At 37.1% G+C, this 25,587-nt stretch overlaps 4 protein-coding genes across 4 annotated transcripts; 2 read left to right on the forward strand and 2 right to left on the reverse strand.

Moving 5' to 3' along the window:
• The first annotated feature begins 9 nt into the window (after positions 1–9).
• LOC126761503 (larval serum protein 1 gamma chain-like) lies at positions 10–2,491 on the forward strand. Its single transcript, XM_050477773.1, is given in 3 exon segments — positions 10–237; positions 310–1,010; positions 1,012–2,491. Coding segments are annotated over 3 exon segments (2,358 nt in total). The 3' UTR covers positions 2,441–2,491.
• Positions 2,492–3,576: 1,085 nt separating this feature from the next.
• Positions 3,577–6,916, reverse strand: LOC126761500 (DNA polymerase eta). The gene is made up of 4 exons (XM_050477767.1): positions 6,688–6,916; positions 6,346–6,613; positions 5,767–6,278; positions 3,577–5,679 (listed from the first exon to the last, which is right to left on the reverse strand). The coding sequence occupies exons 1-4, from the start codon at positions 6,846–6,848 to the stop codon at positions 3,933–3,935; spliced, it is 2,688 nt and encodes an 895-aa protein (XP_050333724.1). The 5' UTR covers positions 6,849–6,916; the 3' UTR covers positions 3,577–3,932.
• A 529-nt stretch (positions 6,917–7,445) lies between these two features.
• Positions 7,446–13,157, reverse strand: LOC126763802 (protein argonaute-2). Its single transcript, XM_050481615.1, has 9 exons — positions 12,964–13,157; positions 12,767–12,889; positions 10,594–11,798; positions 10,430–10,518; positions 9,747–10,344; positions 9,270–9,629; positions 8,409–9,047; positions 7,924–8,288; positions 7,446–7,869 (listed from the first exon to the last, which is right to left on the reverse strand). The coding sequence occupies exons 1-9, from the start codon at positions 12,977–12,979 to the stop codon at positions 7,779–7,781; spliced, it is 3,486 nt and encodes a 1,161-aa protein (XP_050337572.1). The 5' UTR covers positions 12,980–13,157; the 3' UTR covers positions 7,446–7,778.
• Positions 13,158–14,467: 1,310 nt separating this feature from the next.
• On the forward strand, positions 14,468–24,412 carry LOC126762848 (uncharacterized). The gene is made up of 6 exons (XM_050479890.1): positions 14,468–16,657; positions 17,368–18,045; positions 18,595–18,790; positions 21,345–21,898; positions 23,414–23,459; positions 23,536–24,412. Exons 1-6 carry the CDS (start codon positions 14,591–14,593, stop codon positions 24,408–24,410), a joined length of 4,416 nt encoding a protein of 1,471 aa, XP_050335847.1. The 5' UTR covers positions 14,468–14,590; the 3' UTR covers positions 24,411–24,412.
• Positions 24,413–25,587: the final 1,175 nt, after the last annotated feature.

Below are 25,587 nucleotides of genomic sequence, written 5' to 3' on the forward strand. Positions count from 1 at the left end.
GTTGTCGCAATGAAGCTAACCATAGTTCTATTGGCCCTTGCTGGCCTAGTGGCCGCCGATTTCGATTCTTCTCCCGATATCGATTATTCCTCCGAAATGCTTACCTCGCCCGAAAATGCTTTATTGCAGGAACAGAAGTTCCTCTTCGAAATCGTTTACCGTGTGGAAGATTCACTGATGTTCGAGGAGTACATCAAATTGGGCCACACTTTGGTCTACGACAAGGCACTTTACACCGTAAGTTTCAATTAATAATCATTACTTATCTTTAAATGAAGCTAATATTATATACACACTTGGCATTTCCAGCACTTCGATCAATATATGGAGAAATTCTATGAGTCCTACAAAATGGGCGCTCTATTGCCTAGAGGTGAATTCTTTGGTGCCCTTGTTAAGACTCACCACAAACAAGCTTACGGTCTATTCAACTTCTTCTACTACGCCAAGGATTGGGAAACCTTCCAAGCCAACGTGGCATGGGCTCGTGTCCATGTCAATGAAGGCATGTTCATCTATGCTCTGACTTTGGCTGTCATCCACCGTGATGACTTCAAGGGTCTAGTACTACCATCCATCTACGAAATCTTCCCACAATATTTCCTCAACAGCAAACTCATATATCAAGCTGAGAAATTCGATTACAACACCTGGAGCAAATACAGTCAATACGAGAAGGAATTGCTCGACGTCTACCACAAGACCAACCGCTACTACAACCAGGGTTATTTCTATATAAAGGACTTCAAGACATACCAATGGTGGAGACTTATGGGTTTGGACGAGCAGTGGTACGCAGCCGAGAAGAGCTTCCCTCTACATGAAAAAACCGAATTTGTTTCTGATCATAATTATGTGTCCTTCATGAGGAATATCAACATGTTCTGGCATCCGGTTGATTACACACGTGACATTGACTACTACAACGAACACTCTGTATTGTCTTACTTCACTGAAGATTTAGGTTGGAACTCTTATTGGTACTACTTGAACATGGATTACGCGTTGGATTACGCGTCGTGGTGAGTGATGGTTGTACAATGTTGACCAAATTCTGAGCCGTTATTATATGGAACGTTTGTCTCATGGTTTCGGTGAAATTGACGACTTCTCCTGGAATCACGCTTACAAATACGGATATGATTCCGAATTGATTTCCTATAACGGTGTTGGTTTCAGCACTCGCAGCAACTACTTCGAACGTAGATCTTATGGCAAATACGACATGTTGAACCAAATTCAAAGCGCCTTCAAGCGTATTTACGATATCATCGATTATGGATACTATACCACCGCTGATGGACACAAGATCGATATGCGTAAACCCGAATCTATTGAGCTCATCGGAAGTTACACTCAATCAAATATCGATACTTTCGATAAATTCTTCTTCAGCTATTGGAATATGTTGAGTCATATGTACCTCGCTGATGTAGACTACAACGACTTTGAGGTATATCCAAATGTTTTCCTCAACTTCGAAACCATGTTGCGTGATCCAATGTGGTACAGCTTCTACAAGAAAATCACCGATGTCTTCTATCGTTTCAAATACCACTTCACACCATACACACAAGAAGAACTCGTTGCTCACGGAATTCAAGTCAAGGATGTCAGTGAATTGGTCACCTATTTCGATTTGGTTGATATTGATGTTACCAACTTGTTGAACGACAAAATGGTCTTCGATGATGGTAAATTCGTATGGGACAAATCATTATACGCTCGTCAAATGCGTCTCAATCACAAGCCATTCCACTATGATGTCACTGTCGACTCTGACAAGGCACAGAAGGTTGTTCTTCGCACATTCTACGGTCCTAAATACGACGAATATGGACGTATTATTTCGCTGAACGATAATCGCATGAATTTCATTGAATTGGATGAATTCGTATATGAATTGGCCGCTGGAGAGAATGTCATCAAACGTTCATCCGAGGAATTCTACTGGACTGTTAATGATCGCACCACCTACACTAAATTGTATCACTATATGATGTTTTGCTTGAAATCCCAATTTGCTTGGGAAATTATAGAATCACACCGTGGGTTCCCAGACCGCCTGCTCCTACCTAAGGGTGGGGAGAGTGGTCTACCAGTACAGTTCGTATTTTACATTACTCCTTACGATGGCTCTGTCGAACAATCTTCGAATATTGATGATGATGATGATGATTTTGATCTTTCTGATATTGGCCGCGGATTACATTACTTTGATAACAAGCCATTTGGCTATCCATTTGATCGCCCCATCGATTTATCCCAATTCTTCGTGCCCAACATTTATCACATCTACCACAATGACACACTGAAGCAATACTACGAGAACTACAACAACTACGGCCATTTCGACAACAACTTATACATCGACTACTATCGCACCAAAAATGACATGGATCTTTTTGAGGAAATAGATAAAATCTTGTCGAGGTTTTAGTACCTACTTATTAATTGAGCATTAAGTGTTAATTAAGTCTATAAGTGTTAATCAAGCAAATGAAAATATTAAAAAATGCAAATAATTGCTAAGGCAATTCAAAACTTATAGAAATGTATATTTTCGTTTTTTCTATGGGAGCCTATAACCTCAGGCTTATAATATTCTAAGTATTTTTTATATAACTTATAGATGCATTATGGAAGCATTTTGGACTTCCGACGAGTGGTGAATGAATTATTTTAGATTTGTAACTGCAAATGTAAAATAACTTGGTGCTAAGGGCTACACAATAGAAAAATTTTAAATTTTCGAAAGTCTCATTTAAAATGTGCAATATAAAAAACAGAATTTTTGCTTCTAAATCAAAATCCAATAGCTACTATGACCAGCTTAAAAGCGGTATATCAAGAAAAAATGAAGTCTTCAACTTTTAAAAGAAGTCGACAGATTTAGGGAATTTATACGAATAAAGTTTGATTTCGATACGTTTCTTTTGAATATTCCATCTCCATATTTCGCTTATTTGAAGATTTTCGCATTAGGAAATTTATTTTTTATTCAATGATGCCATTAAGAACCGTTAGATAAAAAAAAATATTATTCTGATGCAATGAACGAATGTAGCTTGATTTTTGGAATTACAAGAGAGTTTTTTTGAAAAAGAGAAAGCGCATAATAACGATGTGCAGTTTATTTAAGGAGATTTTTGTTTTTGCATATACATCGAAAGTATATACATATGTATATTTGAAAATATTATCCGGAAAGCTTTTCACAATGACTCGCCGATTATTAAACTACGTTAAAATTTTCCAATTTGCAATTGGATATAACCCTCCAAAATAAAAAGTTATATATCTATGGTCGCTTTCTCAATGTCTGGTTAGCAGCCATCTGCCAGTTAAGCTCTGGTTAAAAAAAGGTGCTTCACCGCAAGAAGGAGTCTTAGTTAAGTTAACCAGACATTCATAAAACGGTCCTTAATATACTTGAAGTACGTATGTACATACGGTTTTTTTAATTTTCATATTTTTTCTGTTTTGATACCAAACGGACTCCAAATACTAACCTAACCCCAAAATTTATATAAGCGAAAAATTAAAATAAACTGAAACAATAATGAAACGCTTACCTTATGCTGTTTATATAAGAGTGGTAAAAGTTGAAATGTGTGCATGTATTTAAGGTGATCCGGAAAGGTCATATGTTAATCTGCTTTGAACTCATAGATGTATGATTGCTTACTTAGAACACTTAAACTTGCTTACTTAAAACACTTATACTTGCTTACTTAGAACACTTAAACTTGCTTACTTAGAACACTTATACTTGCTACTTAGAACACTTATTTATGTATGCATTTATGTACTTATTTATCTATCAATTTGATTGTGATTTGTTTCACGTTTTTAACACTCGCGTGACTTAAATTCAAGCTGTTGTTACGACTAGGTTCATTTGAATTTTTAGCCGCCGACACAGTGCGCATCTACAACATGTTGAGTTGACGCTGTAGAGCCTTGGCAATATGAAAATCTTTATGCTCTTGCAAGGCAGTTGTGACTATGGGCAAGTTGCACTCCACACAAACCACCGTTTCCTGCACAGTGGTATCTAACAGATTGATTACTATACTAGAAGGCCTTGACTCCACAACAAGTGGAGTTGCATTTGAGGCAATTGTCGTTGTACTGGTCTTAATTGGTCTTAGAAATTTGGTTATGCTGGTGTCGGATTTGTTACTGCCGGCCTTGGTTGTTTGTACTGGTGACTTTTTGGATTTTTTGCCTGGACCCGATGCAGTTGCTGTGGCTTTTTGTGCACTTAATTTTGTTTTGACTTCCTTGCGATATTCGTCACGTATTTGTTGACTAAGCTCCATGGCTACGTGGTGGTCTTGATGCAGCTGTATGGAACGTGCATCGGAGGGTATATCCGCTTTGCAAGTGGCACATTTGGTCATCAGTAGGAATTCCGGACGCAACTCTGGCACCGCAAATTCAACATAACTTGCTTCATATGATGGTGAAGGTGTACGCTTAGGCCTTACTGGCCACATGTTTTTTGGTGAATTATGATTTGGCGATGTATTGCCGACCAAAGCGGTATATTTGCGTTTATTTGTTGTTGTATTGATACCGTTGATGGTGGCTGTTGTTGCTGTCGATTTGGTCTCGAATGTCGTCTCATCAATTTGTTGTTCTAACTCAACAGTTAAATCTATTGCATTGATTTTTGTTGTTTTTGTTGTCATATGAGTTTCTATTACTTTGGTGCTTTGGCATGGTGCGGCGTTTGGTAGTTGGTTCGTGCTTTTTTGTGTAAATTTTTGTACATTATTCGCTTCAATATCCGACTTTTTTAAAAACTTTGCAAAAAAACTTTTCGAAATATCAGTTTTATGCTCCTCTTCATTATTATTGGTGAAAACGGTAGTTGACGAGCATGTACTCTCCTTAGATATCTGCTTTTTTAAAGCATTTAGAAAGAAGCTACGTACTTCTGGTGGCTCGGAATTATCAAATTTATTTGTAAAATTTGTAGCAGGCAGCTCTGCATACGTTACTGTAAAATTTTTGTCCACATTTATAGCACTAGTATTGCTGTTAGCTTTTAAATCAGTCAAATTATTTGCATTACAATCACGTTGCAAAAAATTTTGCAAAAATGTGGGTTTCTTTGCAACAGGTGTGTCCTTACATGTAGTTTCGTTACCTTCACGGCCTACCGTTGGCAAGTCATTGTCCGTTTCGTTTTTCTTCTTAGCTGCCATATTGGCAAACATTTCCTGCAATTTATTCTGTCCACTTTGTATTGTTTCAAACTTGCCCACACTAATACCCAAAAATTTAATGGGATTGTTTAAAGCTAGCGAGCTGCCGGATTTGAAAAATTGTTTCGTATGTGTCTGCAGCACTTCCAAGCTGCTATTAGTTAATGTCTCCTGATCGTAACCCTTAAGCGGCACTGAACGTGAGCTCGATACCTCTTCACCATCGAATTCTTGCACAAAGCTTAGCACCATTTGTTTGGCTCGACGATTATTTTCCACTATATCTTTTTCCATGCGATCGCAAATTTCATTAGAGAGCTCACCCAGCCAATGACGCAGTGTATTTAAACCAGTTATATTATTGCGTCCGGGAAATTTCTTGCAACAACCGATACTTTTTGAATAAAAGCGTGGTGTAACCGCTTCCAAATCAATGCCGCGACAAATGTTATATAACCAAGTGCTAGAAGTACATTGAACACAATGAAATTAGTAATTTTTTCTTACCATGACGCTATGTACACTATGCACACATATGTATATAACTAACCCGTTCTTTTCATCGAATTTCCGTTGCAACTCCTGCTCGGAAAAGGGTAATAACTCTCCCAGAAAGCGTATGTTCAAGCAGGTACATATATTTTCGCCAAACTTCCCACCCAATCCTTGTATTTTGGTAAGTGGCAAAGTTTCGAATAACTTGGGTATCTCACCCAACGGCAAAATGGTCTGCTTATTTGGCTTATTAATACCGCATGCCAATTTGGCGAGAATTTTATTGTGCGCAATTCCAGCAGAACATTCATAGCCTGTTTCGGCCTTAACAGCAGCACGCACTTCACTTGCCACCGCTGCACCGATAAGCAAGCGAATATCACTTTGGCGTACAGCTGCCATATCGGCATGGTCATGAGCTTGAGCGTATGAACCATATTCTGTGTCTAAATACTCCGCATTAGGCTCATTGAAACGTTTCGTGATCACATTTAAATAATCACCAATGCCAGTATAACCTACAGCATAGGTATTTATAAGAGCCTCCGGTTGAAGCATAAATGAACCCTTAACAAAACAACAGAAGAATTATTTTTTAAATATTTAAATTATTTGCCTAATAAAGTTTACTTACCGCATTCATGTCTTCTAAGCGCTTATTGACCTCTTCCGTTATATCTAAATAAGCCTCGTCAACCGAAGCCCGCCCCAACAGTGGTGTAAAACGTTGTAGCACAGTAGCCACTTCTTTGCCTGCCTCACGATACTTGCCCAAATCGGCTTTTTCTCGTATATTTGGTACTTTAACCAACTGTATTTCGGGACAACGTTCCTTTGCCTCATCTCCGCGCATATGACGCGTTACACCTTTGGCACGCGCTGCATAGTTCACAGCAATTATGCTTAATATATATATTATTTAAAATAGAGAAATCATATTTGTTATGAAATTAGTAATGATATTAATTACGCTTACCCGCCACCGCGCCATGCATTATACTGCACTACGGCTATTGGTTGTCCTTTAAGTTGGGGATTTAGTTTCTCCTCGACTTGGCAAAAGAAACAATCCATATCCACAAGTACAACTACACGATTATATTTTTGTTGCATCGGCACACAACTGCGTGTAGACATTTTCGCAACAGCATAAATATATTTTTAAAAACAAATCAATATTTTGCACACAAAAAATTACTAACGCACGAAATTTCATCACAAACTAATTAAATTGCGCGCCAAAACCTGTTGTTTCAAACATCAGCTGACATCAATCAAGTACAGTGAGCTCCAAATTTTTGCTACCATTTGTTTTTTAAACTGCAGTTTTTAAAAAAATAAAGCTTATAAAACATATTGTGGGAAAATCTAGGTTGTGTTATTATAAAAGTAGGCTAATAGCTTTCTTTTTTGACTATTTCCAGCATAATCTGGCTCCCTATTTCAATCAAATGCACAATTCACTGAATTGCCAACTATGTTTTAGCGATGCAAACAGTGAAGCCGATTATATAAAGACAATTTATTATAGCAAGGACGTTCACGTTTGCTTATACATATATATACATTTGTAATTTTGCCATCATATATTATTATTGCTGTTGTTGTAACAACGACAAAATTCGTTATGAGAAACAAACTAATTCGGCTAAATTCTATTATCTTAACGAAAAAGATATCTTGTGAAGAAATATTAAAACAGAAGCAGTCCTTCATTCAATTGAAACACATTAATAAAGTACACAGGGAATTTTATTCCAGGTACTTAAGTTTTGCAAACGAAAAATATAATATATTTGTAATTTAAATTGCATATATAAGTTGATTAAAAATGTTAAATGATAATATATATATACATAAATATGTTTGCCATTCTACAGGTGCAACATTTGAAATAGTGGGGATGTTCGAGCGTGTCTTGCTATAATACCGCAGTGATTCGAGACTCGAACATCCCCAATATTTCATTGGTACCTATACTCAATTATATAGCCTATGTATGGCAGAAAAAACTAAATTTATTAACTTGGATATAGAAAAATATGTATATATATATTAATTATATGTTTATACAAAAAACATGGGTGTATTTTGCATAAAAGATTCATTAATGAGTCGTTTATTATACTCGTCGCGAAGAGCTCGCCTTAGAGGGGGTCTAAAAAAAGTTACTCATTAATGAACGAAACAAAAATTCAAAAGAAACAATTACCCGTCGATGTAAACACGGCCACGAGCTGCAACCAAATGTGCAAGATAAGCAGGCGCTGGGTAAGAAACTGCGCGATTACAACGCGGAAACATATAGCATAAGTTATTGGTCATCATTTGTAATTCATCCATTGTAAATTTTGCGTCATCCACGAGAACGTTGTAACGTGTGGGCTTTGCTGTCCCTTGAATTGACTGGTGGCTTACCATAAAGAACTGTGTTTCGTTCGGGTGAACGATTTTTTGATCAACAACTGTGCCCGGCAAGACATTGTTCCATTTATCTCCAGTAGGTTTGGTAGGGAAGAAGCGAGTATGATGTCGTTTCACCACAATTATGCATGTTATTTTAGGCGTAATCCGAAGCTGGAATAAGATTATGAAATTTAATTAGCGTACAACAAAAGAAAATAATATTCTAATTGTATGTAAGAACATTTAAATTGCTGTTGCTTGTTACTGAATAATACACCACGTAAGACTTACCTCTTTGCATACTGCGCGTATAGCGCTGACTTCGAAATTATTCACCTTCTTAAATTGCCCATCAGACACCCCATCGCGGTAATAAATAATGTTATTCGGATAACAATTATTCTTTTGGAAATATACTTTCAGATGGTGACGACTAATGCTTTGCATGTCATCTATTTCTTCTTTTGCAGATTCTTGCAAACGATACTGCATGTTATAAGAAGCTCCATTTAAATCATGGGAAGCTGCTACACCAACAACACTTGGTATATTCCGTTGATCGGGTGATGGATGAGTGACATCCGCCCCCATAAACATGGCGTGATCGAGTACAATATGGGATTTAGCTGAAATTTTGTGATTAGATCCATTCAGTTTTGAATTTATTTTCAATAATAAATTGCCAATTAATTGATTGTCCACACGTCGATTCAAAGTTTGTTCTTTGATACATTGAGTGAGGAGCCCGCAAACTAATTCGGCTTTTTGTTTTATATCAGCGTACGATGTACCATAATTGGGAATCACTACTATAACCAAGTCGTAATCTTTTCTTTTATATTCCTCCAATGTTTTAACAATGTCTCTGGTTTCTTGTATCTCCCTCTCGGAATCCAAATTTATGCCCATTCGTTTAGCTTCATTGAATAACTGTATGACAAATTAAACATCATATACTATGAATATTTGCAAGTTGCCAGTATGATTAAAAATATACAGCTGTATTAAAAAAATATGCAATGAGAGCCTCAAACAGAGACACAATAAAAAAAATTATGTCGACTGAATTCAAGTGGATAACTTTGTTTTGGTTTTCATGTATATTTTTTGGGGCAAGAAAAAGTAAAAGCTTTACTTGAAAACAAAACTCACCATGTTTGAAAAATCTAGCAAAGTGCCATGTCGCAAAAACCTAGAAGGATTATAAATGACCGCCCACTTGTGACCAGTTTTCTTCAACGTCATGCCAGTTTGCAAATATTCTAAATTGCGCCAGGAACCATTTCGAGGATCTACGAGTTTGCCTAACCGATATTCAATTGACGGTGCTCTTAGTAATCGTGTTGGTACCTTTATGAATTGATTATCAATTCGAATTCCAAACTTTTGCAAGAGTATGTCGTTGTTATGCAAAAAATATTGGAGTTTTTCCATTATTTTTCTTTTTCGTTCATCAGTTGATGTGGCAGCAAATTTAATCATCTTTTGAACTTGGGCTTTTCCGTCTTTTTTCTTAAAAACGGAAATTTAAGGAATTTGTTGAAAGTTAGGTTTAGTATGAGAATTTTAATAAATCGTCATCGTTATTCATCTATATTTGTATTTAACCTGGGGTTTAATTTTACTTACCTTAATAGCTTGGCCAGGTTCAATGCTGCATAGCTCGATCGGTAGGTAATTTGGTTTTACCGAAGATCCTGCTACAACACAACCTAAGTGAGGATATTTTAATTTGTAACCTCGACTAGCAAAGTAGCTCTGAACCGTTAATTTCTCTCCAGTGTCAATTTTAAAAGACAAAGAACTTGCCGATTCTCTGCTAACTTCGTTTACTTTATAAGACCGTGGTGCAGCACCAAAAGAAGGAGGAGGACTGTAAATTATTTTTAAGGCTCTAAGGTGAGCACTAAGGCTTTGTAAGCCCCGTTGATCTAGACTGCGTCCTGGATCAATACGCAACACATTCAACAAATCAATTAAATTTAATGCCATTGGAAATGACTTATTTGAAATATCAACATTTAAATAAGGCACATCGCCTAAAATAGCTGCCTGGTAAAGACCAGTATATAACTCATAACCTCCATCGAGATCTAATGTCTGATTAGGTCGTGTGAAGAAGGAACGACCGACACGTAGGCCCTTTTGTTGACAAGCATTTGCTAAAATCACCTCAAGACATTGTAGAGCACGCATTGGCTTGTCATAAATACGGTCATTACGGTATCTGAAATAAAAATTTGAAATATTACAAGAAGCTGAAATGGTTGGAGCGGTTATAAAAGGAAAAAACCAATGAATGCCGGACTTACGTGCGTAGTGATCCCAAATCAACTTCAATATTGTCTGTGGGTTTAATCGAAACTTTAAACTGAATTTGTCGTGAGGCGGAATCCGCAATCTGTACATAAGAATAAATTATATTTTTACATTCAAATTAAATGTTATTATAAATTCACGTGTGTAATATTATTACCGATACATCGCCTTCATAAACTGGTTTTGGCAACATTTCTAACAAGTAACAACTCTTTACTCCATCGAATCCAGCGAAATGACCTGGCAAATAAGTATTCATGAACTGTGTAAAAGCATTTCGGAAAAATTTTTTAGGACGATCTGGAGTGATAGTAACATCATAATGGTAAGCCTTATTGGGCATTTTACTTAAATCCATTATTAAATAGTTGGCTTCCGCTTCCCCTTTGATACCTAGAGTACCAGGTGATATGCTGTTTTGAGAAGGAGCAGACGAAAGCGATGTACTTGATGACGAATGTGAAACACTTGATTGACGTGTTGGAGTTTGCTGGGGAGATTGTTGGTATTGTGGTTGGGTCTGCTGTTGTTGGGGACGTTGTTGTTGTTGTGGCTGTGGCTGTTGGGGACGTTGTTGGTGATGTGGCTGATTCGGTTGCTGTGGGATTTTCTGCTGTTGTGGACCTTGTTGATATTGCGAACGCTCATGTTGTTGTGGGGTCTTATGCTGCTGTGGACCTTGTTGGCCTTTTTGGTATTGTGAACGTTCCTGCTGTGGGCGGTTTTGCTGCTGCTGTCGCCACGTTTGCTGTGGACCTTGTTGGCCTTGTGGCCAAGTTTGCTGCGGACCTTGTTGGCCCTGTGGCCAAGTTTGCTGCGGACCTTGTTGGGATTGTGAACGTTCCTGCTGTAGACGGCTTTGCTGCTGCTGTGGACCTTGTTGGCCCTGTGGCCAAGTTTGCTGCGGACCTTGTTGGTATTGTGAACGTTCCTGCTGTGGACGGCTTTGCTGCTGCTGTGGCCACGTTTGCTGTGGACCTTGTTGGCCCTGTGGCCAAGTTTGCTGCGGACCTTGTTGGTATTGTGAATGTTCCTGCTGTGGGCGGCTTTGCTGCTGCTGTGGCCACGTTTGCTGGGGACCTTGTTGGTGCTGTGGTCTCGCTTGCTGCGGTTGTGGACGTTGTTGCTGTGGTCGCGCTTGCTGCCGTTGTGGTTGTTGTTGCCTTGGTCGACTTTGCTGCTCTTGTTGTTGTGTCTGCTGCTGTTGTGGACGTTGTTCCTGTGGTCGGGTTGGCTGCTGCTGGGGACGTGGTTGGTGTTGTGGTCGTCCCTGTTTTGAACTTTCCTTCTGTTGTGCTGCCTGCTGTTGTGAAAGTTCCTGTTGCTGTGCACTCTGCTGTTGTTTGTTTTTCTTTTGTCCACCTAGCAATAATATAATACTAGTATACTTCATATCCTTTTTGCACGGTTAAATGGGAGAATATATAACTTCATACAAAAAAATCAGATATTCATATAAAACGCACTATTTACACCAATTAAAAAAAAAAAAAAACGTTAAAAAAATCTCATTTAAGATGTAAATCTATCTATTCGTACTGTGTGAATGAACATGGTATTATATATCTACATATCGTCACCTAAAATGCAAAATAACTTATGATTAAAAAATTCAAAGTTTTGTGTTTCATTGATAACGATCCACTACTTCAAATTACATACATATAAGTACATATGTATGTCCAACATTTAGAGTTTCTGCTATCAGATATAACCCTGTTTTAAACAATATTTAAATTTTGTTTCACTCATGTTCCATTTTGTAAGGTTTTTCATTCTTTCCCCTGTAGATTTCCAAAAATATTGTTTCGTTATTTTGCATTTTAGGAGACGACGATATGTATTACTGTTAAAAGGAACAAACAAAGAATATTCAATAATAAAATGATAAAAATAAATTTAAAATTTGGGATATGTAGAGTAAATGATTTTCTAGTTTTCTCAAAACTATCAAACTCATAAAATGAACTTGTATTTACGTATAGAATTTTGATTTTAAACGCAAAAAAAAATATATAAAATTATTATGAAAAACACATGCAAAAACGTAACTATTAGGTGAACAATCGTTAAAAAAAATATCCATGCAAAAAGGAGATCAAATGCAATAGGATTTTTGCATACAGCAAAAATATATTTTTTTGATAAATAGACTAATTTTTACTTCAGTTCAAGAATTTTCGAAAAATTATTAAATTTACAAAAATGCATGAGAATAATCAATTATGAGTCATATATTTTGCAAGTGCTATGATATGAATGTGTTAAAATTCACAAATCGGGGAACCCCAAAAATTACTAATCAAAAATGATGAATACTATATATTTACTTTCTTGTGGAGTTGCAGATTGCTTTGGTTGTGATGTGCCTGGTTGTTGGGACTCCAATTGATGCTGCGGATTTTCTTTAGGTTGCTGTTCAGGCTGTCCACCAGCTTCAGACTTTTTATTTTCTGTAGCAGATCGTACACAATATATTATTGCAATTTCACAAGAACAAAGAACACGTATGTACAATAAAACTTACTGCTTTTTCTTCCCATTTTTAACAATCTTGTTAAGATTCCAAAGAGTCTTTCTCTATAGACTATTTATTACCTTAGACAAACTGTATCAAATTTACTTATTTTCAGATTTAGTTTATATTTTATTGTTATATTGCGGGTGTCTTGCGAACGTTTAACGAAAACGTAATTTCGGCCTTGTATGTATACCTTCAACTCTTAGAGTTGCCATATGAAACCAAAAAGAAAAAATAAGCAATCATCGGATTCTATGGCGCCTGCTACACGTTCAATATTTATGTTAACCGCGATGTCGAATGGCGATATTTATTGAACGTTTATTATACAATATTGATGTATCGCTATAAATATTAGCCGATGTAACAAAGCTTTGAAGAAAAAATTAAAAATCGTGCGATTTTTTATTAAAAATGTTTTTTCCATTTACATATATTAATATACAGGAATTAATATATTCAAATATCACAATTGAACACGAATACTGACGCGATAATTGCATGTGTATCATTTAAATGCAATCCATCAATTCTTAACATGGATCACGATGCAAATATCACAATAAATATTAAATGAAATTCGTGAGTATGAGGGTGGTAAAATCATTTTGAAATTTTGATTTAATATTTTCTACAAATATGTTAAATTATACGTCAATTACCACAGATCCCTTACAATTAGCAAAACTTACCGAAACTTTTGGGTATATATGATCAACAAACACTCTTTTACGTGTAATGCCAATTCTACATGTCCTGTCTTGTATGACAGAACCCTTGGGTAAATGTACGTGATCGCTCAACACTATTTTAAGTGTACTACATTGTATGCGTAGAAGAGTGATGAGCGATCACATATACTCAAGAGTTTCGCGACCGATCTAAAAATACATAACCCTAATAAGAACGTCTGGCTCTTAACACCTTCCTCGAATTCCAGCTATTACCTTATCTAGACTAGACCACGTCCTGCAGACCATTATCATACTTTACCTCCAAATAGGGGTATATAAAAACGTTACCACAACTGAAACATCAAGTGTTCCAATTCTATATTCATCAGTGTCAAATAGAACAAGTACCAAGAGCCATGGATAATACTAATATGTAAATATTCGACAACCAAAATGTCGTTAGCTTGCAAACTTGGAGCAATATTATTGTTGAATGCTACGAAAATTTTGCCTATAAACCATGGAATTGTTTTATTCACGTCGCCTTAGAATGTATTACTATTCTCAGTGGGTCCATTTAATTAATAATGTCCAATTCGAAATACCCCTATATTTATTTAAGACCGCAATTTATTAATAGGTCTTCTACCAAATACCTATGCATGCACATATGTACATAGTAATTGTATGCATACATACAGTATCTACCCATATAAATAGGATGAAGTACTCTAGCGTTATCTTAATTGCTTTTGATTACATGAAGCTATATTTGTATTATTCCAAGAAAGCTTTTAAAAAAGCTTGTTTTTAACAAAATTCACTATAAATACAACAATAGACTCATTTATATCGAAAGTATCCGACGGAAATATTCATATAGTATATATTTTAGTAACAACTTGACGGTTAGAAGACGTCCTCTTTCCTTTTGGTAGTCTTTGTATGAAACCAATATCATGATATTGGTAACGCTACTGTTAGTATATATTTTTTCTACTGTGACTGCTCTATCGCAGTCCCAATCGAATGGCTGCCTATATAACCTGCCAATGCCGACAAAGCCTGATCCTGAGGATTGTGTTGGATATTTTGCACTTTACGATAATGAATACATACAACAATATTGTCCACCAGGTGCAAAATACAGCGATGCTTTGAGTTGCTGTATAACAGGGCGTTGCCCCCCATGCAATTGTCAAACAACAACCACAATCTCGTCAGACTCTACAACTTCTGGGAATGATTGTAGCAGTATCGAAACAACTTCTGGTACTGCCAGCAGTACAATAAGTGACTTCACAAACGATTCTACTGAGGAAACCACAGGTTCCTCTTTTGAAGATAGCAGTCCTGAGTCCCCTCAGTCATCTTCGACAAGTTCGAGTCCAGCGGATTATTCCACTGATACTTCTCCTAATAGTGAAGACACAACGAATTTGTCAACTGAAACAACGCTTATTACAAATGCTTCAGATGGCACCACTTCCACAACAGAGGTCTCCAGTGACACGTCAACGAGCCAAGGAACTTCGACAATGACAAGTTCGACCAATGGTCAGCCGGAAACATCTCCAACTGTTTCAACTGATTACACGACAAATACTAACAACCCCATAACACCACCTGAGCCTCCGGGTGGGGAAACCACTACTAAAGATACCACAACAGATTCAACTCCAGCTGTGACTTCCACAACGGAGAGTACCACGGATCTTACAGCGACCACTACATCCTTAGCGCTTACCACAACTGATTCTACTCCAGCTGTATCTTCCTCTACATATAAGACAACAACAACTGGCCCAGCGCCACCATCATGCGAAAACTTGAAAACAGGAACGTTCCTTCCAGATCCAGTTGACTGCAACCGTTATTATGTATGCAGTTATGGACAAGCCATACTGATGCATTGTCCGCCGACACTTTGGTTTGATGTAAAACTAAACGTGTGTAATTATCCTGAAAAAGTAACATGTGATGCGAGTGGTCGTCCTGAAACATCTCCGGATTTTACAACAGCTACTACATTCATAACATCTACCACAACTGATTCTACTCCAGCTGTGACTTCCTCAACGGAAAGTACTACGGTTCTTACAACGACAACTACATCCGAAACACCTACAACATCCCATTCTACTTCAACGGAAAGTACTACGGTTCTTACAACGACAACTACACCCGATACGCCTGCCACAACTGATTCTACTCCAGTTGTGAATTCCACAACAGAGAGTACTACGGATCTTACAACGACAACTACACCCGATGCGCCTACCGCAACTGATTCTACTCCAGCTATATCTTCCTCTACATATCAAACAACAACAACTAGCCCAGCGCCACCATCATGCGAAAACTTGAAAACAGGAACTTTCCTTCCAGATCCAGTTGACTGCAACCGTTATTATGTATGTAGTTATGGACAAGCCATACGAATGCGTTGCCCGTCGACGCTTTGGTTTGATGTAAAACTAAACGTGTGTAACTATCCTGAAAAAGTAACATGTGATGCGAGTGGCCATCCTGAAACATCTACTACGTTCATAACATCTACCACAACTGATTCTACTCCAGCTGTGACTTCCTCAACGGTTCTTACAACGACAACTACACCCGAAACACCTACAACATCCCATTCTACGCCAACTGTGACTTCCTCAACGGAAAGTACTACGGTTCTTACAACGACAACGACAACTACACCCGAAACACCTGTAACATCCGATTCTACTCCAGCTATGACTTCCTCATCGGAAAGTACTACGGATCTAACATCGAAAACGTCTACCACAACTATATCTTCCTCTACATATAAGACAACGACAACTGGCACAGCACCACCATCATGCGCAAACTTGAAAACAGGAACGTTCCTCCCTGATCCAGTTGACTGCAACCGTTATTATGTATGTAGTTATGGACAAGCCATACGAATGCGTTGCCCGTCGACGCTTTGGTTTGATGTAAAGCTAGACGTTTGTAACTACCCAGAAAATGTAACATGTGTTGCGAATCAGAACTGATGCTGACTTTTGTGAGTATTTGTCGATAGTATGTACATATATAATATTTTTTCCTAATTGGAATCAATATATTAATGTGTGTGTTAAGTAATATTATTATTGAATAAAATTATTATTTTCTGAACTCATTAAACTCGAAAAAATATATTTAGTGTCTGTAAGTACACACCAGCATCATACATATGCGGATAGGCACAGTTTCTACCATTGCTAAGAACTCTATTCAAGATTCTTTGTTGTCGGATATTGATGCCCAGCGATTTTGCATATTCGTATGTATATACAAGTATAAATATAAATAAAAAAAGTTATACTCTGAGAATTTTATAATTGAACACTTCTTTGGACGGACTTTTGTTTGTACAACTCCATTCAAAGTTTTATTTTCCAAATATCGTCCGCTCCCCAACAGAAGATCTAATTTCACCAAACTGATAGCAATGATAAGTAATGATGAGCAGTTGATAAAGAGAAGAAAATTGATTTTATTAAAAGGTATTGATTGTACATAATAGACATAAGTTGAAAACTTCCGATATGATCGACCTTAGGACGTACATAAGTATGTATGTAATAAAGCTTATGTTCACTCAGGCTCCGCATTCAGTTAATGGAAGTTCGTGAAGTTGAAAAGAATTGTGTTGAGTTGAAATAAGTAGTACTAAAAATTTCACTTGCTACAGATTTCTTAACAATTTTAAATAAAAAGAATACAAATACTAAGAAATAGAACAAATCGTTGCTTCGTTTTGGCTACAAATTTGGATGAAATGGAGAAAATGCGATATCAAATGATTTTAATGGCATTCATTTTAATGTTACCTTACTTACGCGTAACAAACGCGGAAATATTTGAAGAATGTGAAAATGAGCCCGATGATACATTTGTAAAGAGTTCACAGAGTTGTCAAATGTATATATATTGTAATGGTGACGATTCCTATTCAGGAGAATGCGATGAAGGTCAATATTTTGATGGTGACGCTTGTGACGATGCGGAAAATGTTTATTGCTTTTTGGATGACATCGGCGAGACAGATCCTGAGGACCCGGTTGAATCCGAAGAGCCTGAAGACCCAGAAGAAACTGAGCCAGCTGTTACAACGAGACCAACCGCTGCAACAACGACCGAAATCCCACAAATAACCACCAATAATGATTTGAGCACAAGCACTTTAGAAGCGATTGTCGTTGCGCCAGTAGTAAGGGATCACTGTCCCACGGTCGAGGATCCACAAACAATCGTATTCACGGCGAATAATCAATCTTGCACAGGCTATTATCTTTGTTATCACGGCCAAGCCATTGAAATGCGTTGTACGGATAATTTACACTTCAATATACATACCGCTAAATGTGATTTTCCCGAAAATGTGCAGTGCATGGTGAGTTTTCATAAAGACAAACGTACATTATTAAGTACACAATTATCGTAGCACAATTATTAAGTGCGAATTTACTTTAATAAGTTTATTACACATATTCATCTAATTGGAACTAAAACTGTACAAAGTAGAAAGCGACATAGACTTTACCCCGCACAAACCTAACTCATCATTAGCATTTAGACTAAGGTTCATTAGTTTGAGAAGGTGTTCACACCCACTTACGCTTCAGAGCTTTGATAAAATCCGATTTGCGGATATAGCAGAGAATTATTCACACTTCCGGAAACTCCTTCGAGTTCCGGAAGCAGTACAGTGGTACGCACACCATAGCCAGGCCATTGCAATGCGACGACAGCACATAATCACTTTATTTGTTTTAATATCCATGAGCGGCTCCTTAAGTAAAACCAATTATATAAGCTAGTGTATATCATAGTTTTCAACTGTCAGAAGTTATAGTGATCAATAATTTTGACTTTGTTGCTATAGTACATAAGTGTATTAAAAATGTATTTAAACTTAAATTCCCATATTTCGTTTATCCAGATGGATCGACCAAATGCGAATAAATGTTTACCACAGGTCACCGACTTCTTTCCGCATCCACAGAAATGTAATTATTTCTATTACTGCATCAAAGGTTTTCTAACGGTGCAGCAATGCCCTTTTTATTACGGATGGGACATTGAAAGGCGTGCTTGTGTGCTTCTTGACCAGGCAAAATGTTTTGAAGGCTCGAGGCGTACATGAAAGAGGTGGATGCGCAAATTAACCATAAATGCACATGTACTTATTTCGATATTAACAATTGCCTTAAATAATAATTTATGAATCTTTAGTTCACACATACATATGTACAAAACTTATTTTCTATGCAAAAGTAGTGATTTAAATATATGCCTAGATGTAAATAAGACCGAATAGTTCGAACGCTGTTAGATAAAAGAATTGAGGAGATGTAAAGTTAGAGATTTGAAGGTATTCTGACGCATCGCCAACCATCAGTCATTCCGTTGGAATTTCATTTTAGTAGAGTGATCGTTACGTTCAATTTATGAGAACATATCGACTATTTATATTTTCCTATATTGCATTTGCAATCAAAATGAAGTTCAATCTTTACGCATACACAGTTACAGGCATGTGTACATCGCTAAAATACGTACGAGACATCAGATAAAAGCCTGTTGATAAGCGCCATCAAGGCTTGTCGTGGAATTCGCGTAAATATTTTTATATATTATATGTAGGTATGCATGTGAGCAAATAATTTGCAGTAAAACAACGCACTAGTCAAATAAATTTACTTTACAATTAGGACGTGCTTCTGGATTGAAATTGTACTAGTCCGAAACAGCCAGATTTGTATGGTGAGTTATTGTATTTCACCTCAAGAATTTTATAAAATGAAGTATGGACATAATACACATTTGAAGTATGAAATAATGCTTACGGCTAGTCGGCTCGGAGTCAAAATCGACGTCATCACAGGCATATCAACATACTCGACTTTGTTAATGAACTCGGGCTACATTACATGCGACCATAAAAAAAAAAAAACGTTTTCATTCCCCAATAAAGAAAAATGGACCAATGGCAAAGTGATCGACAGTTCCAACGGCGAAATCTACATATTCATCGATGGACCAAAGCGTGAAATACGTACAAGAACGGGCTTCTTCTGTAGTAATCTCCCAAGCTGCCACAGAGGTATGCGGATTTCCAGATAAAAAAAAAGGAAAAAGGTGATGAGACGCTGGAACATTATCTGTGCCAATGCCCAGCCTTCACCGTACCAGACGGGTCAAAACTCCAACTTAAGAGACATTGGATTTTTTACGGGTCATCACAAGACACCTACACTTAAGGTCCAACTTCAGATAAGCACAATGGGCCTAATGACCTAATGGGCTAAGTGCGGCCGCCTGCGGTTTTGCGGTCACGCGCTTTCCTTTTCAACAAATCAACCAACCACCAGAGGTTTTGTTTCACAATTGAACTAAATTTGTGTACCTGCTTCAGAATCGCTTGGAACTACTTCCCTTCGGAATCGGATAATTGACATAGCGCAGGGCATCACAATGTAAACGAAAAACGATTATTCATAGGTAAAAAATAAAGTTAGCTGAATATTTGTACTTGAAGTTTATAATAGTTGTGAAGTAGCCTCTCAAGAGATACATGTTTATTTTGTTCTGAATATTACAACCTACTCGAGATTACACAATCAGTAACGGAAGTTCTTGAGAATATAATCAATCAATTTTTACATTTACTCTTTTATACATATACGAGTATATGTACATACAAACGTAAAATACCTGGCTTCACATATATGTATATTAATTTTGAACATCCGTTTAGATAAAGAGCAAATTGCAGAGTGGCTAATTGAAAGTTGCCTCTTTTTACAAATTGTTACAATTTATTACAGTTTACTTACATATGTATATACATAAATACACGGATATGTAAGTACATATATGAATGAGCAGTTGGCCCCTAAATTTCCGCGCATGGAATTACAGCGGTAAGGCTATTCTTGATATCAATTCTTATGCAGACCATTGTAAGAGGTGGCTCTTCGTAAATTTCCCACGACAGTCGGGTCTAGGTAACCAGAATGGACTCGTATTCTTATCTAGCCAAAGACAGTCAACCATTCCTCGAATTTACAGAATTGCGTTTCAACGTGAAAAGCTGCAGCATGGTTATCGCCGGATCAAAAACCGAAATCGATCATAAAGGCCTGGGTATTTGGACTGGAGTTTTTGTTGTTATTTTCCATAGTATAATTTCAAAAGGCATGCATACTCTTATAGATAAATAAACTCAGATTTTTGTAAATTGAAAACATGTTATTGGCAATGTGCAGATAGCATAGGTTTGGAGAGATAGCATACTTTCTGTCAAATTATTATTTCATGTATGTTCATACATACCTACACTTATGAATGTATTTATATGCATAAACATACAAAAATTGAAGTTTATTGAAATCACACAACACTCTGAAGACAATCTACATACATTATCGAAATGAATGCCTTTGGCACCACTCGCCCATCCGTCGGTTTGAATTCAAATTGTTTAGTTGTGCCTAACACATCATCCACATAACACAAGATATATTTATAAATTTCGGAAAAATATCTAAAAAACTATTGAAATAATAAAAATGTCTAGTCGTCGATGGTATTATGAACTCACCGCGCTTTTGATCTATTCTTTCGTAATGGATGTTTATAGCGACACCTATGAGGCATGCGAAAATAAGCCAAATTACGCATTTATAGCCAGCAATACGTCTTGTAGACATTACATATATTGTGGTGGTGAGGAATCCTATGAGGGTGAATGCGCAGATGGCGATTATTTTAATGAACTATTGCAAACGTGTGATCCCGAGCAATTTGTTACCTGCCAGCTTTACAACACAAGCAGCCCCAGCCCCAGCTCCATGCAAACGGCACCAACCCAAGCTGCAATGAACACAACAGCCAGTTCAACATTTTCTTCTACAGTAATAGCATCAAGCCCGTCAGCACCAACACAAACTACGAGCAACCAGACGAGCTCTGATAACACGAGCACCACAAGTGCGTTGAGTGAATCTATTGCAACTTCAGAGGCTCCGCCCGTAACGAAGGACGCTATAGCTATAATAATATCAACCGAATGTCCGTTGACGGATAATCCAAATCAAATGATTTTCGTGCCACATCCGAAAACTTGTTCAGATTATTTTATTTGTTATCGCGGCCAACAAATGGCAATGCACTGTTCTTCTATGCTCCATTTTAATTCAAATACCGGAAAATGTGATTATGCGGAGAACGTTCGGTGTCAGGTAAGTTTTTAGGTTTTTGGTACATTTAAAATCGCTATTATAATCGTACTTGTATCATTGCGTAATGGTGGAATACGCTTCACTTCAATCAGTGAAGGAGAAAGGGGGGATCGGTGTCAATTTCTCCCGGACCCGGAGTTCTCAGGGTGTCATGGTGCTCTGCAACATTGATTGCAGTTTTCTTCCCCATCAATTCACTACAATCATTCTCGGGCTCAGCTTCCTTTCTACGCCCGGAGTCATCAGAGGGCTAGCTGCTCTCCAATATTTATTGCAACTTTTTTCACCAAAAATTCAGTATAGTCAACCTCGGGTTTCGGTTTTCCCTTTATGGCCCTGACTTTGTTTACTGCTTTTCCTAAATTGTTTTGATTTTCAGTAATTTCAGTTAGCACATGTCTTTTTTTCTTTATTGATTATTTTATGTCTGAATTAAATGAAAACTGCATCATGCATCACCTTTACAGACTGTTTTCAGCAATCCAAGAGAGCAATGCCAGCTACATACGACCGATTTATATCCTCATGAAACGAATTGTAACTACTTCTATTCCTGTCGCAATGGCTATCTTTTGCTGCAGCAATGCCCCTTTAAATATGGCTGGGACTTTGAACGACGTGCATGTACGGCGCTTCAGCAAGCAAGTTGTTACAACAGAAGAATAATGCAATGATTTCAATAAAACATATTTATAACTTTATGTAATAAAGATGTATTAAAAATTTTTGCACATACATAGTACATATGTACATATATGGTAATACGAATTTTAGCGAGTTACATTTATGGGAACACTTGGTGGGTTTTTGGGATGAAAGCCCAAATTGAATTTGAAGTATAAATACATATGTACATCAATTGTTGCTAAGTAAGGGACATCAATGGATGATGGCCTAAGTGCGGCCACCTGCGGTCCGGCGCTTATTCGCCTCTCTTTTCAAACTCCACAACCAAGGGGCTTCATGGGCGATATTGGCCAACAACAATTTGCATCTACAATTTCGGCAAATTATAAATATTTTGGATTTTTAAGAGGGACAAACGCAGACTTCATGAATCCCGACCAATCGGCGACTGCGAAATTGCTATTCAACGTGATTCAAATGATTTTTTTAAATGTATTTATCATTTGTGTGGTTGCGTGTATAAGTCAGATATTTAAATATTGAACGGAAATTGAAATGTTGTAAAGCGCTATTCTCTTTTTTCGATATTACCCCTGATATTATCTTATTTTGAACGATGTCTGCGGTTTATTAGCATAAGAATACTAACACTAATGCACATATACACACATACATACATTTTTAAATTTAACCGCTACTGTGCGCTTACACCGTTATATGTACAACTTAATTAATTAAAAAATGTATATGTATATGTATGTGCGCATGTAGATATATCGCAATATCTCTTTGCTGGGACTCAAAATTTAACATAAAGTTAGAATATTTCACGTGGTGTAGTGCAAAGCACGCAAATTCACTCACAAAGAGTTTTTTCTGCGTATTTAGGAAGTGCCTATGAGAATCCAGTTCAAACCGATGGCACCGCTCAAAGGTAAAACAAAACATAAGTGCATGAAAATTTACGAGACTGTACATAAAAAATCGTTTACTTTAAATCATTGACACAGTTGTGTACATTTGTTTGGCCTGGACAACAATAATACAACAGTCCCAATCATATACGTCAAATTCCATAATACCGCCTAAGAAAGGGCGTCAAAATAATATATGTCTAAACCACACCGCTGGAGAATTTGATAGAAATCCCGATGATTGCCGGTCATTCTACTTGTGTTTGGAAAATGGACAGGCAGTGATGGCGCCCTGCCCGCCGACTATGCTTTTCAATGCGGTCAGTAAACTCTGCGACACTGCCGAAAATGTCAATTGTGACATTTCCATACCAAGTGCCAGTAATAACAATAACACTAATAGTAATAATAACGGTAACACTGATGATGATGACAAGAGTGAAGCTTTAAGTGCTTCCCGATATTGTGCCTCATTGCAAACTGTGCAAAATCGCATCGTTTTCGTTGGCAGCAATAGTAATTGCCAGCAATACTTCATATGTTATTATGGGCAGGCGGTGATGCAGGAATGTAGTGCCAACTTACATTGGAATAAGAAAATTGATAAGTGCGATTTGCCCGAAAAAGCTGGTTGTGAGATGTGGAACGGCGACGTCGGTATCGGTCAGTACACATCCGTCAACGGTATTGGTGAAAATGCCAATACTGCCGATGCACTATCAAATGGAAGTGAATATGGTGCACAATCCACAATTTCTGAACTAATCAATTGTCCAATATATGGACAACATGTATTTCCGCATATGTCGCGTTGTGAGTATTTTATTTACTGTATCAAAGGGCATGCTTCATTGCAGAAATGTCCTTTTTACCACAATTTCGATATTGTGTCAAAAAGCTGTAAATGGCGCACAACCGCTCTGTGTATTCGAGATTTAAATATTAATTTGAATAAATTAATTGCTAAATAAGCTGCAACTAGTAAAATTTGTCTTATGTATGTATATTGTCTGTATGTGTGTACGACTGATAGAATAGAATATAATTTGAGGTTTGAACCGCGATCTAAAGTCTATTGGGCCTACTACTCCAACACTCTGATGAATTCCAGAAACTTGCTAGGGGCTATTGAGATGATGTGGTGCCTATCCACATAAATGCTCAGAAGTTTCCGTGCGACTAGTAGACGGAAAGTTAATCACGCCTTTAAAACAAGCTAAGTTGTAACCTCCCAATACCAACTTGGAATGAAGCATACCTATGGCTTGCTGACAGTACAGTAACAGTAGATTACAAAAATTATTTATTAGTTTGCATTTCATAAAAGTTTACTTGTTTTGAAATTAAATTAAACATAAGTATGTATGTAAATATGTATTTGTACATATATGTTTCAATATCATATGCATACTTGCAATAAAATTCCTTTAGATACACCTGCGTAAGAAATAAAATACTAGGTTGGCTACATACTCCTATCTGGGTTAGCATTGGATAATCACAGTTAATCAATTGCATAGATAAGACAGCCGTTATAAAAGGGCCTAAGTTTAGGTAACGTTATGTTAGTTACATATATTCTTGCAACTGATCCGTGCCACAGTAATATGATAGGTGATTCATTAAATAACAAAATAATGGAAGTTATTTCATTTTTATAAATATTGTTCTAGAACTGAAAATATTTAAATTCCTTACCATCGTTTTTACGGTAACTACTTGGTGCGAGGGATTTTTAAATAGCACGATGACAGCTCCACAAGATTCACAGCGATGTTATGACAAACCTTATGGTTATAAGATTGCCGATACAACTGACTGCGTTGGATATTTTATCTGTCATGGCGATATGGTCATACAACAATATTGTCCCCCGGGACAGCGCTTTTATGCTTCCTCGCAAATGTGTCAGATTGGAAAATGTCCGCCTTGTGATTGTGAGATTGATTGTAGCAATGCTCCTGATGGCACCCTATATGGCGACTGTATGCATTGCCGATTCTTCTGGGAATGCGTTAGTGGCCGAGCAGTACATCGCTTTTGTGAGCTTGGTAAGTGGTACGATCGCGCTAAATACGTTTGCAATTATCCAGTCTATGTAAAAAACTGTGCAGCTAATCAAGATTAGAAATAAAGTATTTAAATAAA

Source organism: Bactrocera neohumeralis, chromosome 6 (genome assembly GCF_024586455.1).
Source record: "Bactrocera neohumeralis isolate Rockhampton chromosome 6, APGP_CSIRO_Bneo_wtdbg2-racon-allhic-juicebox.fasta_v2, whole genome shotgun sequence".
NCBI lineage: Eukaryota > Metazoa > Arthropoda > Insecta > Diptera > Tephritidae > Bactrocera > Bactrocera neohumeralis.

What these genes read in the sequence shown, in the direction of transcription:
- LOC126761500 (XM_050477767.1), bottom strand. Translation starts at nt 6,848, where the DNA reads ATGTCTACACGCAGTTGTGTGCCGATGCAACAAAAATATAATCGTGTA. An exon ending in GCTTAGAAGACATGAATGCG is followed by an intron (nt 6,279 to 6,345) that starts GTAAGTAAACTT and finishes TGTTTTGTTAAG; the next exon opens with GGTTCATTTATGCTTCAACC. An exon ending in AAATTCGATGAAAAGAACGG is followed by an intron (nt 5,680 to 5,766) that starts GTTAGTTATATA and finishes ATGTACTTCTAG; the next exon opens with CACTTGGTTATATAACATTT.
- LOC126763802 (XM_050481615.1), bottom strand. An exon ending in TTTATGAAGGCGATGTATCG is followed by an intron (nt 10,519 to 10,593) that starts GTAATAATATTA and finishes TCTTATGTACAG; the next exon opens with ATTGCGGATTCCGCCTCACG. An exon ending in TGCTAGATTTTTCAAACATG is followed by an intron (nt 9,048 to 9,269) that starts GTGAGTTTTGTT and finishes TTTGTCATACAG; the next exon opens with TTATTCAATGAAGCTAAACG.
- LOC126762848 (XM_050479890.1), top strand. Translation starts at nt 14,591, where the DNA reads ATGATATTGGTAACGCTACTGTTAGTATATATTTTTTCTACTGTGACT. An exon ending in CATGTGTTGCGAATCAGAAC is followed by an intron (nt 16,658 to 17,367) that starts TGATGCTGACTT and finishes TTTTAAATAAAA; the next exon opens with AGAATACAAATACTAAGAAA. An exon ending in ACCGATGGCACCGCTCAAAG is followed by an intron (nt 23,460 to 23,535) that starts GTAAAACAAAAC and finishes TCATTGACACAG; the next exon opens with TTGTGTACATTTGTTTGGCC.